At 42.6% G+C, this 14,607-nt stretch overlaps 1 protein-coding gene across 1 annotated transcript; it reads left to right on the top strand.

Annotated features, from left to right (window-relative positions):
* Window positions 1–391: 391 nt before the first annotated feature.
* Window positions 392–10,334, top strand: LOC147214443 (NUAK family SNF1-like kinase 1). Its single transcript, XM_086141931.1, has 7 exons — window positions 392–658; window positions 4,040–4,160; window positions 4,345–4,496; window positions 5,391–5,456; window positions 7,323–7,442; window positions 8,079–8,211; window positions 8,310–10,334. The coding sequence occupies exons 1-7, from the start codon at window positions 392–394 to the stop codon at window positions 9,455–9,457; spliced, it is 2,007 nt and encodes a 668-aa protein (XP_085998057.1). The 3' UTR covers window positions 9,458–10,334.
* The last annotated feature ends 4,273 nt before the right edge of the window (window positions 10,335–14,607 follow it).

A 14,607-nucleotide genomic window follows, 5' to 3' on the forward strand; every position in this document is an offset into this window, starting at 1 on the left:
TTTTTGAGGTTTGAAAAAAACTAAAGATTTCGGTCACAGCTTCATTTTATGCATAAAAGACTTAAATGAATTTCCAATTTCAAAGAAGTCTAAAACTAGCGGAAGGAATCGGTCGAATGTGAGACATGAAAGGGAGCGGGACGCGGCGGGAGGTTGCCATGACAGCCGGCTTTAGAACGAGGAGGCTCCGCCCACCGCGCCGGACCATGTGGCTTCCATCCCGTGTTTTTCAGAGGGAGTCCGCTGTTGTCGCTCCGATGGACCGGACCGGCGATCTGAGCTGAGCTTGTCCTACATGGGCGGCGTCGCGGGTCCGAAGAACCTCCTCGGCTACTTGTGTCCCGTCCCTCCAGCTGGCGTCTGGCCCTGACAGGTGCGCCGGGCCGGGAGGATGGGCAGACGGGAGGCGCTCGGCAGAGGCACCATGAGCACCAGCCGTCGCTCCGAGCTCGGGTGTCTGCAGGACGCGGCGTCCGAGGAGCCTCCGAGGCTCGGCGGGCACCGTCCGGACGGGGGCCGGGGCTCCGCGGCGCCCGCAGAGGTGAAGAAGCACCAGCACAAACACAACCTGAAGCACCGCTATGAGGTGATGGAGACACTGGGTAAAGGCACCTACGGCAAAGTGAAGAAGGCGGTGCAGAGGAGCAGCCTGGACACAGTGAGTGTTTGTGACACTAAATAATTTACACCTCCAATATTTTCCTCAAGAATAAGCATGATAAAAATACTAAGAACTTATGGATGCATGTGATGTGAAAGATGAAGCCATGATTGAAACTAGCCTTTTGAAGAAACCATGCCAAGGGGTCAGCTTTAAGTTCTGTGTGTGTGTGTGTGTGTGTGTGTGTGTGTGTGTGTGTGTGTGTGCGCCCCCATGGGTTCCTGCACAACCCAGTTCTTGCTTCCTGCGCTGCCAGGCTGAGATGCCTTTCGACTGACTCACTCAGCACTTGAACAAGGGGGATAAAATTACTACAATAGATCTCTTCTAAGAGGAGTTCGACCCTCTACTCACAAGATACACACCATCATAAACATGCACGCACACACACACTAACACACATACACACACACACAAACACACGGCAAATACAAAATTACCTTTACTTAACATTATACTTTCATATCCAGGTTAAAAACAGAATCTGGTGGCAGATTACACTGTGGATTTATGTCTGCAGTCAGGCCTTAATCCGTCACTGCTGTGATCTGGAGAGACAGAGACCCCAACGGCCCAAAATGCCTCTCTGTGTTTTTAGTAAACAAACACTGAGATGGGGATAATCCTCTCTGCGGTGAGGCGGTTAAAGTAAAACTGGCAGACATTTTTTTTTCTGTCTGCGGACTGCCATCTGTGAGAAAGAAAGAGCTGAGTGACAGCTGGCAAGGGATTGATGGAGGAAAATAGAGAAAATTAGCCACAGTGTGTGTGTGTGTGTGTGTGTGTGTGTGTGTGTGTGTGTGTGTGTGTGTGTGTGTGTGTGTGTGTGTGTGTGTGTGTGAGGAGGGCAACTGGGGTTGGTAGGACAAGAATAAATGCTGAATTCCTTGCGTCAGTAGCCCGCACATACCAGGGATTCTTTGCAACAAAACAGACATTATTTTTGGAAACAAGACCAGGGGCTGTTGTCTGAGTGCGGGGAGGGAGAAAAGCAAAAGGAAGAGGATGAGGAGGGAACAGCAGCAGCTTGGGAATGAAGAATCAATTTCAGCTAGTTTCAATAATTAGGGTTCAAAATAATTGTTCTTCATGTGAACATACATGTTCCTTGCATTTAGCTGAATCAGGACTCTTAACCAGCAATGTGTTGTTGTAAATTGAACAAAAGAACAAAAGCGTCATATACATACAAATTCAAGCAGCAGGGCATTCATGACTGCTTAACCAATTTTAAAACCTGTTTCAGTTTATGTTCAAAATGATCCCAGCTGGGATCCAGTTCAAGTTCCGCAGGTAAAGAATTCCACATGTTCATTCCTAATGGGGGAAAAATAAAAGCCTTTTCTTCCAAAATTAGGATTTTTCAAAGGGCACCTTTTCAATTCTTGTCTGCATATGAATACAACACGTACTATTAAGATGCATAAAATAAAGACTTTTAGAACACATTGTACTCAAGGATATCAGGACAAATACAAAGGAACAAAAACTGAAGAAGGAATAGATTTGCACAACAATTCAGGCAAATACATGGAGCAGGACAAAGAGTCTTAAAAAGTATGCAGTGCACGGATGCAGAGATTCTTATTTAATTTGGGTATTGCCTGGTTTGTATTAGGCACCTTTATCCCATGACTGTTGGTCATTATAGGTCTCCATATATTTAGCATGTGTGTTATGCATACCATTTCATGTGAACATTCTTTCTTCAGTATTCTGGAATGATGTCAAACAGTATTGGATTACATACGCATGACGAATGCTCATAGCTGCTTGAGTTTCCTGCATCCAGTTACAGTTTTAGGATAATATCCCACATGCAGCACATTCTTCTGATGGACAATGAGATATTGTTTGGGAATAGGATATGTGGTCACACCACAACATGACGCATATGTTGCGCATTTAGCCTGCAGGATGAGATCACATACACACAAAAACACACTTCCTGCTAACACGTGCCTCTTTGAAAATTCTTGGTACCCTGGCGGCTTAACAATACCCGGTTTCTTTCATCTCCGTGCCCTGGTCATAAGGCCTTAAAACCAAGACCGCAGAGCAACACCGGGGTTTAAAGGGGCATTAAATACAATCCCTTATGAGGAGTCATCTGAGCCGTACGTGAACTACCCCCTCTTATTTCCGCCATCCTCATCCATGCAATTTATTTCGTGTTATTCCATTCCCATTCTCACGTAGACAGACGTCCGCGGCCAGCAGGAATTTGGGTCAGAAAACATTCTCAAGCATGCAAGCGCACACATGATAGGCCCTAATGCTTGGACATGCGCCTTTCAGCTGACGGCTACTGAATATGTGGCCTAATCTCTGCCTTAGTGCCCAATACTTTTGACCTAAGACAGATGCTACATTAGTGCAATGTGGTTGAGGATTTGATCAACGTCCCACATATGCTGAAAACATTAGCTATATTTGATACTTTGGTATCACATCATTTTGGGGAAAAAAAGCCATATCTTCCCTGTATTGTGTTTCCGGTGTTGCATAACACTTATAGCAGATAGAGCGTGTGAATCACTTCTTCTAAAGTCTCATAGGACTTTTATTTCAGGCGGCTAAAAATACCGAGGAACCCAAAGGAACGACCTGCTCACCCAAGCGAATGATCGGCGCTGTGTCTGGCTGTCACGCTGCAGCTCAGTCGTCTTACCAGCACTTTCTTCATCTATTTTATTCCAACTTTTCTAAATTTAAACCGAATTCTGTTCACCTGTTTTTTTCTGTTCTGCAATTTTAGTGAGGTGTTCCTTTCAAAAGTTTGGGGCGTGTCCATTTTGTTTTATTTTCTTTTTTTTTTTTACTTTGGTTCATTCAGTATTTTTTGGGGTTACATCGGGGTGTAGTGAGTGCCTGGAATTAAAGGAACAGAGTGTGAACAGGAAAGCTGCCAACCTTCTGCTCAGATCCTCGGACACCTGCTCTCACCATCGAGCTTTTAAAGCCCATATAATCACCCCTAATACCAAGTGATTTTATTTCTGAATGCTGTAATTGTATCAGGATGTGTGCATGCATGTTGCTGTGGTGCATGTCTGTCCAGATGACACACAAACTAAATTAGGATATCAGAGGATTTATTAAATTGCAGGTTTCTGACAAGAATTGATTTAATCTGGCTTTTATTCTGGTTGTATGCAACAGAACGTTCATGAGGATGTGCAGTAATTATGGATGTCAAAAGCGTCACCATGGTGGCCGGAGCCTGTCACTTGTTGTTGTCTTTACGATGGCTAAACTGCTATTTACCTCATAGCAACATATGGGACAACATTCCATGGAAGTTTTTCTCTGTTCTTACCGAAAGAGCATGTGATTAGAAGATTAAAACTGCATCACTTTTTTTTTTTTTTTTTTAAGGTGGCAATCAAGTCAATCCGGAAAGAGCGAATCACTGACAATCTGGACAGAATTCACATCCAGAGAGAGATCGAGATTACTTCATCCCTGACGCACTTCAACATTATACGCTTCCTCGAGGGTAAGTCATGGGAAAAAATAATCTCAAAATATCGAGTAGTAGTTCAACTTCATTTTCTTTTACAGTTGTCAGCAGGAAAAGGGTCTGACTTTATGAGCCACAGATTTCATATCATAAAGGGCATATGTAGTAGATCCATTCTTCTTCAATGTTTACTTATTCAGAATACCTGTTTCTTGTGCAGTGTTTGAGAGCCGGGACAAGATTGTGATTGTAATGGAGTACGCCAGCAGAGGAGAGCTCTACGATTACATCCAGGAGAAGAGGAAGCTGTCAGAAACTGAAGCCCGAGGCATCTTTCGGCAAATCACCTCGGCTGTTCACTACTGCCATAAGGTGGATATTGCAACAAGTATGCCACTCGAATTACAAGACACAGAGTGCAAAATACCAGGCAATATAGGCAAGATCCAAATTTGGTAAATAACAATAATAACAAGCAAGTGTCAGAAGTAACTGCAAAGCGATATCTGTTAAGTTTTAGTATGCATATTGTTCATTGTTCGCGGCGGTAGATGTTAATTCAGGGAAACACACGCGGGCACGTGCTGACTTGCCTGCAAAAGCATTCAGCTATGCACAAGCAAATACAGTACCACTTAATCCTCTAAATCCTAATCCTAATACGGCAGAAGAAAAACTTGACTCGAGTTTTCAGATCTCTCTGGGTCAAGACTGCGTTAAGCTGTGATGTTTCCTTTCAATCACACTCACACACTGACATGGTTTCTAACAGAGGTTGCATTCTGCTGCCACACCACCAGCTCCGGTTTGTTTTTGTTTCCCTTTGTGCTTCTTGTTGTGCACATAAAATGAAGCGTTGTGCCAAGGGGAGAACTTAATGAGGAAATCCTCCTTATCCACGCGCGCATTACTGTAGAAGTTAGAATCTGTGCAATGCATTACAGTCAGCTGAGTTAGATCTGCCAGATACTTTTGTTTTCTCATCAATTAAAAAAACAAACAAAGAACCTCCATTCTGCTCCTGTTTTAGTTGCTAACTTCCCTTTCCATTTGGCTGTCACGCGCTTAATGCCATTAGACTATCAAATGAAATCTTGGCAGAAGAATTTGGCTAAACAAAGCATCAACTCATGCCTGGCAACAGTTAAAAATATAAGAGATTTAATTATTTCTTAATTTCAACTTTTTCAGTGTTTGTTTGCACATCATCCTATGAATGAGAGGGTTTGCAAGCGTTGGAAATCATGTTCTGGTCATCTGTTGCAGAATGGTGTTGCCCATCGGGACCTCAAGTTGGAAAACATCCTTTTAGATCAAGATCTGAATGTAAAGGTATGCAAGTCATCAATAACCTAACCTTTAGTGTCCTTAGTTATTAGAAATGCATGTGATGAAATAAATGCATGTATCTTTTGGGGAAATGTGTGTGATTATTGTAAGTGAAGGTGCTCGGATCTTCCTTTTTCATTGGTGAATTTGCATGTAAAAACAGACCTTTCCGACACGAGTTGATACTTTTTTAAGATTCTTTTTTTCCTTTTCTTTCTTTGGCTCAGTGTAGCGGGTAATGGATTACAATTGTCAGATCTGAAATAAGAAAACAACAAAACGGAAGAGTTAGATCATACATTGACCACTTTCTGCACGCAATCATTTTAAAGTGTTAGAAAAAAAGCACGCCGCACCAGCGCAAACTCAGCGCCAGGTCTTTTAAAAGAATCCAGGGGTTATTTTTTTTGCCTTATTTGGGTATTTCTCTCTATATATGGGAGCTTTGTGGAATTCAGGGAATCCACTAGCAATTGCTCACATTTGTCTTCAAAAGAAAAATTGCATCCAATTTTTTTTTATCCAATTTTCATTCATGCAAGCCTCTGGTTCACCACACTGGCTGCTCACACAAACCCACAGCAGGAAATGACCAAGTCTCTGTGCAATGCATGTGCACTTTATGCAAACTCAATAGCTGCTCACTTGCATGCATCCTTTGTCGCTCTTGTTCAAGACAATGTTTTCTACCTTCAAACATTTCAAGACATCTGCTCTGAATACAACAATGGTATTTATACACCGATGCATCGCGAATGTTTCAAGTTAACAGTAGTTTGGAGGTGTCCCAAACCCTTGTTGAAGTATGTGTAACATGAAAAGGATTTAAAAACAAAACAAAACTGATTTACAGCATTTGACTAAATGCCTGAGACAAAAGCAGACAGTTGACCTGCTTGTGTGCATACCTTTAAAATGTTTAATGCATTTGGTAATAAAATTAGTGCTTTTTGATTTAATCATTGCCAGGGAACGCTGTCCCACGCCGTTAAATCATTCCTATTGCAAATGAATGGATGAAAAAAAAAAATTTTTTTTGAATAAAGGGCCCATAATTACCAGTTATCTGAAGTTGGGCAGGTTTGATTTGGAGACTGACTAATCGCTCCATGGAGCTCCACTGGCCGATGTCGCAAGATGGCAATTGCCATCGAATTCGGAGAAGAGCAAAAATCACAAGAACATTCCTCACTGGACTTCTGGTGAACATCGCCTCTCGCCTAATGACACCTGGGAAAGTCTCTGGCCCCACCGCCACCCTGAGTGTAGGATAAGGGGCATAGACGGTGGATTTTGTAATGCAATCGCGTGTGCGTGCATGAACAATATTAGACTCATTGTTTTTCTTTGCACAAGTCCTCCATGGAAATAAAGTTGTCATGTCAAGTATTCTTAACACCGGAGGCTGATAGTATGCTGTTGCGTATGTTAATAACCCCTTTAGATAGAGAGGGGCCTCAGTATGTCTGCGTATATTGCTCGCAGCCTCAAGTGAGTGATTGTTCCGTTACGTGAGCGTAAGCAATCTTTGGCCCTCTCCTCTTTCCTCACTCACACTTTCATTGGCAAAGGTTCAACATCCTTGTTTTGGGCCACTCCAAAAGTAGTAACAAGTTGTACTGTTTGCCACATCAATAAGTGTTTTGCGATGTAAACTTGGTTAAACAAAAATCAAACTTATGAAAGGACCTCATGTACATTCACACAGACCTGCATTTACTAACTGGTTGTTAATGTCTATCATTTTTCCATATATAAACCCAATTCAATACCTATTTATCAACACAGATGCTATTTCAGCCGCAGTGATGTTATTCTAATGCATACATATCATTTTCACTCAAAGTTTCTTTTCTTTTGTGTCTGCAGCTGGCTGACTTTGGCCTCTCCAACCATTTTCAAAAGGGCGCACTGCTACAAACATACTGTGGAAGTCCACTCTACGCCTCCCCGGAGATAGTGAAAGGACTACCCTATCACGGGCCAGAGGTAGGTCAGCCAAACGCAGCCCAATGCTGGTAAAACAATGATATATTATCACTTGTTCGTGTCTCTACTTAGCTCTGAGATTCTTAGGATTTTGGTCATTTAAAGATTCAACACCAAACCTATAGATATCACATCAGCTATTGTCAATATTTAGAACTGAATGGTTTGCATACAATGAGGTCTTAGGCGACATTTAACCAAAAACAACCTTCAAATTAATGTGTGTGTCCAAATTGGGAGCTTCGTAGTAGGAATACACAGTGACGTGAAAGGAACATTTGTCCTGTAAAGTTTCCTGTCAGCCACAACGTACCTCTGTCTGTGAAAGTTTGATACGGAATAAGCTGCATATGGGCCAATCACCTCACCATGTTACTTATTATTTAATTTGTAATTTGAGGGAAGTAACAAAAACCTTTATTTATTTGTGTGTGTGTGTGTGTGTGTGTGTGTGTCTCTCTCTTTGGTAGCAAATAGAATTGATGTCCAATATTTTACTTTAATTCAGCACTTGAGCATCCAGATGCTGCACAATATTCCAACATTCAATATTTTTACATCAGATGATGTTGAGCCATGTATTCCCATGGTTACGTGTTCGGCATTTTGGGCATTATCTGTGTTTTGGCCTGCTAGGTGGACTGCTGGGCACTGGGCGTGCTGCTTTATGCCTTGGTCTACAGCAGTATGCCATTTGATGGGGCCAGTCACACCGTACTCACCGAGCAGATAAGTCAAGGTCGCTACCGTAGACCCGAACCCCCGTCAGGTACTTCGCTTTCAGTTTTGCTGCTTTCCTGCATCCTTTTCATTGCATTATTCATATTTGTCCGGCTTCTATAAATAACAACTGAATTTGTTCCCCAGATGCCTGCGCTCTTATCGACTGGTTGTTGACAGTGTGTGTGGACGAGAGGGCTACAATCGAAGATGTTGCCAACCATTGGTGGGTTAACTGGGGATATGAGGAGAGTGTGTGCGACTGCACGTCATCCCCGCATCAAGACTGCCCCTCTCCCTTGCTCGCCCGCTATATTGACTGGCAGAATCGAGTTGCCTCTCCTAGCAGTATAAGCGCTGATCCGGGCCGCCTTGCTTCCGAGTCCTCCTGCCAGTCGCCGAATCTCTTTTACTTCAGTTTACCGCCAAAAGCTGACCATGGAAGAGTACGTGGAGGAACGTCTAGCCTCAGAAAATCTCGAAAAGAGAATGCAATTCCCCAGACTGCACTCGAAGCCTCCGCCGGCGTTTGTGCGACAGCTGCTTCGTCCGCCGTGGCCTCCACGGTTTCCACCATTGAAAGAAGGAAACTCAAGAGCATTCTCAAACCTCAGAGGAGTTTCGATTCAATTTTTCAGAGCCCTGCAAACGAATCCCAACCGTGTAACACAGCACCCCAGCTCTATGGAACACACGCACTTGCCCACACACACGCTCAAGTCCTCTCCATCGACATGCCACCTCCCTCCACGTTCAGCCAGCCCTTTAGTAAAATGCCCAAGAAAGGAATACTCAAGAACCTTTATGAAGGCGAGTCGGGTACCTCGGAAAGGAGAGGTTCTGAAGCAGGGGTGAAGGCAAATGATGGAGATAACGCGGACAAAAAACAGAGCCATCCGGAGGAGAAAGATAGTCCGACCATGCGCACAGAAGCAGTAAGGAGAAGGAAAGGCATTCTAAAACGTAATGGCAAGTTCTCACGCAGCCTGGACATTCCTGATGAGCAACATTCTGCTCCGACTGCAGCTCCCGCAATTTTCCCAGATACTTTGCAGCAGTTCCTTCAAGCGGCGGCGCCCACAGAGGGGCGCCGCAGCCGACCCTCCAGTGTCGTGAGCGAGGATAGCCTCTTCTCCTCTGATTCCTTCGACCTGCTGGATCTCAGCGCCCAGTCACGTTGCAGAATATTTTCACCTGGAATGAAGCACGCCGCCTCGAGTTCTGAGGATGACCTGGAGCGGCAGAGAGCTGCAGCGGGCCGGGCCGATGAAGGACAAAAAGACATGCTGACATGAGTCAAAGAAATGGCATTCGTCATTTTTCACTCACGTGGAATATTTTATTTAATGCCAGTGGCAATGGATGCAATGGCCATCGTCTTCAGACTCCACAAAAGACAAAGCACCACATATTTACCTAACTAGACTGCCAAATGAAATCCATCAGTTAAACTGTTTTGTGTGATTTTGGAGGTGACTGAGTCAGCACTAAGATAACCTGCAACGACGGGACTGAATTTTGCAGTGGACAGAATGGACATGTGGGTGAGCTCCCACTTCACCTGCACAACGGATTCTCTCCGTCATGCATTTCAGTTTGAGCAAGTCTCGGAAAATTTGAACCCCAGAACTTTAAATTGGTTAGATTACCAGCTGTACTGGCACGCTCTGCACGGATTGTCATCAATGCTGGCATGCGTACCCACGATCTCGGATATGTCTATGTGCGTATCAATGTGCCGGTAGTATCAGGCGGATACCATGAAAGTTCTAATGTGAAGATAACTTTTATCAAAACTGAACTGTTGTATCTTATCATGGACTTTGATTATTCTGTATATTATTGTACTGTGCACAACATGCTCCTTTGCACTGACAGACGCAGATGAAATAGCAATGATGCAACATCTGCTGCCTTTGACTTTTGAGTAAGTGATGTATGCATTAGATGTACGGGAAAAAAATTCAGTCTTTGAGTGATTAACTCTGTTTATGTTTATGTTTATTAACTGTTTATGTTTTCATATTTCCATTTTTTGGGGGGCCGGTGGGATAATAAGTTATGTGAATGTGAACATTCCTGTTGTTTTTATGTTAAGAGATCACAAAAAAGAAACAAAGGATGAGATTCTGCACATGAAGCACGTGATGATAATAAAAATGCCTTGAACTACATATGTAATGAACAAGTCATTATTTATACGATTCAAGACCACATCCTTTTTGGATATGGAAATAAAATTAAGCGATCCAAGATATGATGTGTTGTGAAAACCAAAATCATAGCTTGTTTCCAGGATTCATACGCAGGGCTTCAAATATTCAACACGCTGTTTTATTTATGGTTTGAGTTCATAAATAGAAATGCTTTTGAAAGGCTCCAGAAGCAAGCAAAATACCGTATCACATTTCAATACTTTTGTGCTATTTAGCTTTTTTTAATCTTGTGTTGAAACATCTGCACTGTAAGTACACCCGGTGGAAAAAGTGAGACTTAAGGCTGCGAAAGATACAAGCTATTTGTATCCTTTACTGACTTGATCTTAATGCTTTTCTAAACACGGCATGTTTTTTTCTAAGACTCTCCTCAGTATCGAGCTCAGTGTCCATCACAACTTCCACTTTGAAACCCTCATATCTCATGTTTTGATGGTTTTCACCAGTCGATGGCATACAATTCCCTTTGTTTCACATTCCCCTTATGTCCTTCCCTCACGGAAGTATTTTGGTTTACATCTGTTGCCATAACAATGGATGAAACAAAGTTCTCAAGCAGGTTGTGTTTATCCACAGAGAAGTCTGGTATGGCTGTCATAAACATAAGGCTTTCATCAGCTCACCTACCTATAGTGTAGTTTCCAACTAATGCAAGCGTTCCTCTTGTTGCAATGCAAATGTAAATTGTGTCATGATTTTAAAGTTAATGGTTGATTGATAGCAGAAAAGCACTTTGTTGATGCAATCAGTGGTGGGTTAAATCCAGACCAGAGGTTTGATAGTGACAGACACTATCTCCTGCCCATTCCTTCATGCATTGTGTTGCATAACTACTGCAGCATAGCCATGTTTAGTGTTCCCGTGTGTCATGTGAAGGACAGGCAGCTACAGAATATTACGTGTGTGTTCATAAAACGTTATAAATCTAATACGATGTCTTAAAATTGACAGCAGAATAAGTGGCGACAATTAGACTGAGGTCGGCAAAAACAAAGCTTGTGGTCATATTGAACTGCGCAACTTCGACATTGTGGTACAACTCCCGTAATTCGTCTTCCACCGAAGGAAAAGCTTTACGCTCGGCCAATATATGGTTTCAGTCCAAAATGGAAAATGTAGGTCTCCTTTACATCCAAGCAAGGGTGCTCCCACGGATTTGTTGATAATCGAAATGCCCTTCGTGGATGGCAAAATACATTTTCTGTGCAGTTCTACCACAGGCCATTGTCTGCAGTGCCTCGTGGATTTGTTTTGAGGACTGATCTCCTCCACTAAATATCCAACAACATTTTGACTTGTTTTTCCTCAAGTCTTTTCACTATATTGTTAAAGAATAACCACTCATGTACAGTAAAGGCACCTCGCACACATTTTGCATTTATTCAAAACACAGCCATATGGAGCTTGGCTAAATTCAGTCAGTAATTAACTTTTTTAAACTGGGGTTTCAGGTAATTATTGTCATTACTGTATTAGCAATATGCTGATACAGTAATGGTATCAGGTGCTCAGGAAACTAAACTGAGACCCAACTGTAACAGTTCGAAGAGGATAAATGCAAGTTTACTGCAGTTTGGATCTTTAACGTTGTGGGCGGAGCACAATGACAATGTGCATGGATTTAACAAGCAATGACCTCTAAAGTGTGGAGGCATTCTAAACATCCGTAATCATTAGTGAGGCAAACTGGGGGGGAAAGGAAAGGGGTTCATAGGTACTTCTCAAAGGCCAAGAGGCTTTGCTTTCAATGCCCTCACGTGCAGCTAAAAGTACCAGGGTGAAAAAAGCAGGTAGCTGCTTACTGGGGCTCAGGCTGTTATGAACCGATAGTAACACAATGCAGAAATCCCTCAATGCCCACATGCCTTGGCTCTGAGTCCAATGGGTTTTTAGAGCGTGCACCCCCTGCTATAGAGGTCCAAGTCCGTTTCTGGCGGTTCCGTCATAACTGAATTCATGAATTGAAAAATGTTTCAATTCAAGCTACAAGACAAATAGTGAAATTATGACGGATTTATGAGGATGTCTGCTCAGAGGTTATTATCCTGGTCCTTGCAATGAAGAATGTTTGAAAAATGTGGATCGCCGGTGTTTTAATGTGTCTTGCGCTTTTGATTTGATGCCCCAGAGATGTTTTGTCGAGCTTCGTCAACATGTGGACATTCGTTGTGCTGGTTTGGAAAGGTTCTGTCATCTGGGTCTCGGCCTTTTTTAGTCAAATCTGAATTCAAAAGAATTCAATATCAACAAACTTGTTAATTAAAAAAAATGTATATTATTTGGCTTGGAAACAAAGTTCAGTTTCTTCCACACCCACAGGTTTTGGAGAAATTTAAGTAAATTATAACTGTTTTGAATTTTGAAGCACAAATCTTCACGTTATTTTATAAGAAATCAATATCAACTTACATTTCTTGACTGTTTGACAAAACAAATATATTACCGGTAAAGAAAGTTTCTTCCTGTCCCAATCACATGTTTGGATTAAGTATAGATATTCAACACAGAAAAATTATGTCCAGTGTCTATTAGCAACCAACTACTATGAAGCAACAAAGATGCACTTAATTTAAAATGACCCCTGTTCGTAAAGACGCTGTTTCAGGTTGGAGCCACAGCCTGAGCCACGCGTCTTTATGCTGCATTCTAGTGTTCAAACTAATGAATTACATCAAAGTCTTGGCCAATTTCCATCCACCTTACAAGTTATGAAACACAAATTTGTATGTCAAGGGAGAAGTTGTGGATATTTTCTTTTTCTTCCAGGAGCCATATGGACCCATAAAATACATATAGAAGTGTGTAAACACACATGATTCCAAAGGGAATACTGAAAGTGTAATCATTTCCAAATGGAGACTGGTGTATCCCTGTGTGTGTGTGTGAAGTGTGTGTGTGTGTGTGTGTGTGTGTGTGTGTGTGTGTGTGTGTGTGTGTGTGTGTGTTATGACAGCATAATACATATTCCGTTTTGCTGCTGTTTTGATATTCCCTATCAAATCACTTTTTGTACTTGAACTGCCTTATTAAGTCAGATTGTTTTATATGATCAACATTTTGCTGTTTCTTCATACCCTTTAATTTCTTGGATAAGGGGAATGTAGAAGGAGCTGGTTTTTTTCAGCACTGATGGAAGAAGGTGTTTACAGTTTGTACATGTACAACAGCCCTTTTTCTCACGAGTGTATCTTTAATTGTTGGCTGTTTTGATCTCAGCCCTACCTGCTTTGCCTTTCTGGATCATCTGCCACCCACATTGAACACAGCATTGGGTACAATATGAGTCTGGTGTGTTGAAAAGGACATTGTCCAGCTGTTCTTGTCCTTCGAGTTAGTCCAGGGTGTAACCGTGAACCAGAGCCGAATTCCTTGTTTGTGCAAACATACTTGCCTAATGAAGCCGATTGTCATCCTCATACTTTAAGTCAGGTCACAAGATTCGTCAATAAATGGTATTTAAAAGAGACATCCTTGACGCATTCAGCTCTAGGAACTCGTTCAAGAACTGAATAGGACGCAGCTAGAACTTCTCGTTCCTCTCAGAGATCTCTTCTGTGTGCAGGTTGCTGGGCTCTGTCATGATCTGTGTTCTTCTTTCGGCATTTCCTTTCAGGGGTCAACGAATCAACAGTGAATCACAGCGAATCAACCCCCTCCATCTAACCCCATTCTCTGTATCCTCCTCTCTCACACCAACTACCTTCATATCCTCTCTCACGACGTCCATGAATCTTCTCTTTGGTCTTCCTCGAGACTTCCTGTCTGGCAGCTCCAATTCCTGTATCTGTCTACAGATATATTCACCATCCGTCCTCTGTACATGACCCAGCCATCTCAGTCTGGCTTCTCTGACCTTCTCTCCACAACATCTAACATGCTGTTTCTCTGTTAGATTCATTTCTGATCCTATCTATCCTGGTCACTCCCAAAGAGAACCTCAACATCTTCATCTCTGCGACCTCTTGCTCTGCCTTCTTCATCATCGTAACTGTTTCTGGTCCATGCGGCAATGCTGGTCTCACCACTGTCTTGTACACCTTTCCCTTCATTCTGGCTAATAGTCTTCTATCTCTTCGTACCCCTGACACTTTCCTCCACCCATTCCAACCTGCTTGAACCCATCTCATCACCTCTTTTCCACACTCAGTTACTCTGGACCTGAAATCCTCCGACTTTTTGATCTCCACTCTCTGTAGCCTCATTGTTCCACCTGAGTTCCTCTCATTCAC

This window comes from Fistularia commersonii, chromosome 34 (genome assembly GCF_037954325.1).
Source record: "Fistularia commersonii isolate RoL2024-O1a breed Wild chromosome 34, RoL_Fcom_v1.0, whole genome shotgun sequence".
NCBI lineage: Eukaryota > Metazoa > Chordata > Actinopteri > Syngnathiformes > Fistulariidae > Fistularia > Fistularia commersonii.